The 4,847-nt window shown below is 38.8% G+C and overlaps 1 protein-coding gene across 1 annotated transcript in view; it reads right to left on the bottom strand.

Annotated features, from left to right (window-relative positions):
• Gsdmc (gasdermin C) overlaps window positions 1–2,728 on the bottom strand; it is a 10,001-nt gene extending 7,273 nt beyond the window's left edge. Inside the window, exons 1-3 of the mRNA XM_055626667.1 lie at window positions 2,518–2,728; window positions 1,724–1,907; window positions 1,408–1,570 (exon numbers count right to left, since the gene is read on the bottom strand). Of these exons, the coding sequence (XP_055482642.1) occupies window positions 1,408–1,570; window positions 1,724–1,907; window positions 2,518–2,728 (558 nt within the window). The remainder of the gene's footprint in view (window positions 1–1,407; window positions 1,571–1,723; window positions 1,908–2,517) is intronic.
• Window positions 2,729–4,847: the final 2,119 nt, after the last annotated feature.

Here is a 4,847-nt window from a genome sequence, read left to right as displayed (position 1 = left end):
TGTGTGTGTGTGTGTGTGTGTGTGTGTGTGTGTGTGTGTGTGTGTGTTGTGTTCCTGCAATAGGACTGATGCATCTGTAGTTAAGTGGTTGGTATTATTTTTATTATAGATATCTGTCCACATCCACATTTGTTTGTTGGGTTGGCATTTTGTGTATTTACTATTACCCCAACTTGTCTTTGGACTTAAGGTTCAGTCTTGGGAATGCTCAGTGTTGCTGTACAACTGGGTTATCAGCAGTGACCATAGCTCAGCCAGAGCTTGGTACAGATTCGGAGCACAAGAACAAACCTTCCAAAGAATTAGCAGGACTCACTGCAGACACTCAGAAATCTGTTGAAGACATCTGCAATCCTGCTATGATCCTCAGGTGCTAGGGGCTGGAGTCATAGAGGGAGTTATCAGATGGTTAGCTGTTCACCCATGCTCACGCAGAGTTCTCAAATTCAACAGATCATAACACAAAAATAATTGAATGTGGAAAAGAGATGTGAAAAGAGGATTTGTGAGTATGGGAGGAAGATAAGAGAGACGTAAGAGTAATCAAGAACGTATTATGCGCATCTATAAAATTATGAAAATTAAATTTAATTAAGATGATTAAGAAGAAGGAAGAAAAAAGAGAGAAACAATAGCCCATATATGAGATGATAAGTGAAATTTTTGTTGTTTTATTATTGTTATTGTTGTTGTTTTCAGACAGGATTTCTCTGGCTGTCCTGAACTCACTTTGTAGACTGGGCTGGCCTCAAACTTACAGAGATCAGCCTGCCTCTGCCTCTGGGATTACAAGCATATAGTGAATATATTGTGTAAATAATACATGCTTGAAACTATTTAAATTTTGTACCTACAAACATTGCTTATCAAAGCCAGGCACAGTGAGATAGACCTGCAGTCCCAGCATTTGGAAAGGGGAAGCAGAAAAATCAGGAGTTCAAGGCCAACCTCAGCTCCATAGCCAGTTGAAGGCAGTCTAGGCTATGTAAGACCATATCTCAAAAAATATCTGTTATCAGATGATTATAGAATGTAGATTAACAGGTACAATTTAGCAAAGGTTTTTCTATGTTTTTCCATGTTTTTCTAGCAATGAAACTGGGTGTGTAGATAATACAGAATCCTCACATTTCTATTTCTGTAGTATCTATTGTTTATTCAAAACAAAACATGGTAGAAAATAATTGTATCTATTTTGGAATTTATCAGTATTTGCTAGTCATATGTATTAAAACATTATAAATGGGGGCATTAGAAAACAATCTAAGATCAGGAGTTACCAGATACTACATATGAGCAGTGGAGAATAATGACCCTTCCCTTTTGACTCCTAGAAACAGATCCCCAGAATCCCTTGAGAAGCAAGAATACACTGGCTGGACTAGCTTTCTTGCTCTCATCCCATACCTTGACATACTGGGGGATAAGCACTTTTCCTGAAAAGTTGACACTGCTGCTGTCTTCCAGCACAGTATCCTTGGTCACTACAAAGGCCTCTGTCACCACATAGAGGTTTTTCCTTCCCATCCGGCAGTCCTTCACAAATGATGGCTCCTGATCCAACAGTTTCCTGATGATGTAAAGGAGAATAAGAAGATCCAAATGGCTAACTTCATAGAAAGAAAGACCAAAGCAGAGTTTTCATCATCAAGCCCAGCACCAGAACCTGCTTGATGGCCCTTTGCCTACGAGAACACATCCTTTCACCCCCAAGTAGCCTCACATGTTTTGAAGACTTTCCAGTTTTGATTCTGGGATACTGGTACTCTGAACCTCAATGTCGTATCCACAGGACTGAACAAACTCTGCTGATGCGCTTCCTTCTGCAATGACTTTAACATCCACATTAGTCTTCAGTTTCTGGGATACAGTGTGTTTGAGGGGGATGGGAGTTGACACCTCAGTCTCTGCAGAGGAAAGGGGACACACATTTAGCAAGAATTCACTGTGGAACAGCTGTTCTGGAGAATGTTTCCCACCTCATTTAAGCCTTAGCCAAGAAGCTGGCTAAGAATCAGTTAACATCTGAAATGTAAATTACTACAGAGGGCAAATTCTGGAACGCATGCAAGCACAGTCTTCATCCTAAGAAAGAAAAGCATCATTCGGACAGTGTCTAGGAGTCCACTGAGATCATCTTTGCAAGCACAGAATCCAGACCTGGGACAACTCGCTGAAATAGAAAAATGCCTGGGACTTGAGGACCTGCTGACCTCAGTCTGGATCATATTTCTACAGTTTGAACTATGTAACTTCAAACAAGTTTTAGGAACCTCAATTACTTTTTTCTTTTGTAAGATGGGTATCATATCTCCATCTAAAAAGGCTCTAAGAAGTAACAAGACCAAGTGCCTGGCTGGATCCAGTAAACAAGTGGAGTCCTAAAGAACCTTCCTCCTCCTTTGCCTTTGAGCAGATGACTCGTGAGCTACCAGTCTGGGCACCTCATGCATTCTGGGAAGCTGCGCCATTGGAAACACAGATTTTCACACTTCTCTTCCCCTTGACTGACAATACCTGGGACAGAAAAATTTGGCTCCAAGATCTGCAGGAGGGAATATCCAACCGGAGTATCTTCAGATTTCCAAAACAATGATTGAGCAGTCTTCTGCAGTATGTCAAACTGGCGGAATTTGGTTGCATCTGAAAGGCGTTTGACAGGCCTCAGATCTTTTCCTTGAAGCTTTTTGACCACATCCTTGGTAACCCAGTCAAATGTGTAGGGCATGTTGGCTAGGGTTAGATAGAAGGAAGTACAACGTTTAGTTGAGAAACTAAAGAGTATATCTGACTCTCAGTGACTTGTGATGTTTTTCGTAAACCACCAAAGTCTGAGAGTACCCCAAGTAAGCACACAGTAGACATATACACATCCAAGTTATCCTGGAACTATTCAAATAGACAAAATACAGACTCGACTTAGATGCCCACCAAAAGATGAATGGGGGCTGGGGCTGGAGAAATAGTTCATAGGTTAAAAGCTCTGACTGCTCTTCCAAAGGATCCAGGTTCAACTCCCACCATTTACTTGGCAGCTCATAACCATCTGTAACCCCAGTTCTAGCGTATCCTATACTCTCTTCTGACCTCTTCAGGCATGAGGCACATACTTAATATTTAGGCATACATGCAAGCAAAACATCCATACGCATAAAAATAAACAATTTTTAAAGATGAATAGAGAAATGAAATGTGGTATACATGCATGGTTATGTTTTATTCATCCATAAACTGAAATTGCACCACATATAGGAAAGTGGATAAAACTCAGGACCATCACAGTAAATGAAATAGACTAAACTCTGAGACGCAGATATGCTATGCCTTTCCCATACACATGTACTATATTTTATGTGTATATATACACATATACCTAAATATATGCATATAAATTATGAAATCAGAAAGGGACTATTTTCAAGGAGATAGGAGCTGTGGGAGTGAGTCAGGAAAACGAGAAATGGTAATTAGGTAAACACGACAAAGTATGTAATACACTGTGTGAGGATGCCATAAAAACATTATTTCATGCTAATTTAATATAACAAAAATATAAAAAAATAAATGTGCTAATGACTTGGATAGACATTCCTCTAAATAAGAAATTCAATCAGTTTTTTTTGCCTAGTGGATTCAAAACCTTCTTTAGCATGCATAAGGACCTGGGTTCAAGGCCCAGCATTGCCAAAAAAAATACAAATAACCAATAAGTATATAAAAAGATAATGTCACCACTCGTCATAAAAAATGTTAATCAAAATCACACTGAGATATTATATCTCTCAGAATGCTATTACCAAAAAAAGTTAATAACTGTCAGCGTTGACGTTAAAAAATGAAATTCTGTACACTTTAAAAATATAAAATATTTTCTTCTCTACAAAAATCAACACTGGTTCTCAAAAAACTTAAGAGTAGAATTGAAAACAATATCTCAACAATGCAGTAGCACCCTCATGTTCGTTGCAGACTATTCACAGAGGTCAAAATGTAGAAGCAGTCTAAGTATCTGTCAAAAGACTAAGGAAAAATGTGACATTTTAGTGTGGACTATTACCAGCCTTAAAGAAAAAAATTGTTAAATCTTTAGGCTGCTGAAGTCTATGTCAGTCAAGGGCAAACACCCATGAATCTACTTGTGTGAATTATCTCAAATTCTCCAAGACCCAGAGCATGCTACAATGCTCTCTTACCAGAGAGAGTTCTCTACTGGAGGAGGGAGAAAAAAGGGAAACATTGTTAGTCAGTCAGCTTAGTGTTTCATTCGCATAGATGAGCAAACTCTGCAGATCTGCTAACTAGGTTTGGATCTGTACATCTTTATATATTTTTTAATCTCTTGAAGGCAGAGTCCATGTTATGTATTTTGCCATCATATAGTAAAGAGTATAGAAAATATTTCCTGTGGAAACAGTCATAAACTCTAAATAGCTGGGGGTTTTTAGACTCTGAATAGATATAAAAATCTAGAGATATTCAAGTGTATTTTCATAGGACACACATTCCTCCCATAGCATTTAAATTGTCTCTAGAATACTTAAAATGCTATTGTATTAGTGACTTTTTTTAAGTTTCTGGGAAAAAACACCTTACATAGTCAACTTAAAGGAGGAGAGATTAATTTTGATACAAGGTTTCAGAAGGCTCAGTTTGCCTGACCCCCATGCATTTTGACAGAATTTCATGGTGACAGGAGAACATGGAGGAGTTAATGGTTGACTTTTGGCAGGCAAGAGGTAGAGAGCCACATGAGGAGGAGATACATAGTCCCACGTTCGGGCCTCTCGATCCTCTAAAACTAGCAGATTGTCTAAAACTTGAGTTACAGGTGGTGTGAGCTACCCATG

This window comes from Psammomys obesus, unplaced genomic scaffold (genome assembly GCF_907164565.1).
Source record: "Psammomys obesus unplaced genomic scaffold, mPsaObe1.curated_primary_1811, whole genome shotgun sequence".
Classification (NCBI taxonomy): domain Eukaryota; kingdom Metazoa; phylum Chordata; class Mammalia; order Rodentia; family Muridae; genus Psammomys; species Psammomys obesus.
Note: the sequence above shows the minus strand (reverse complement) of the source record. Positions and strands in the feature narration are given on the sequence as shown.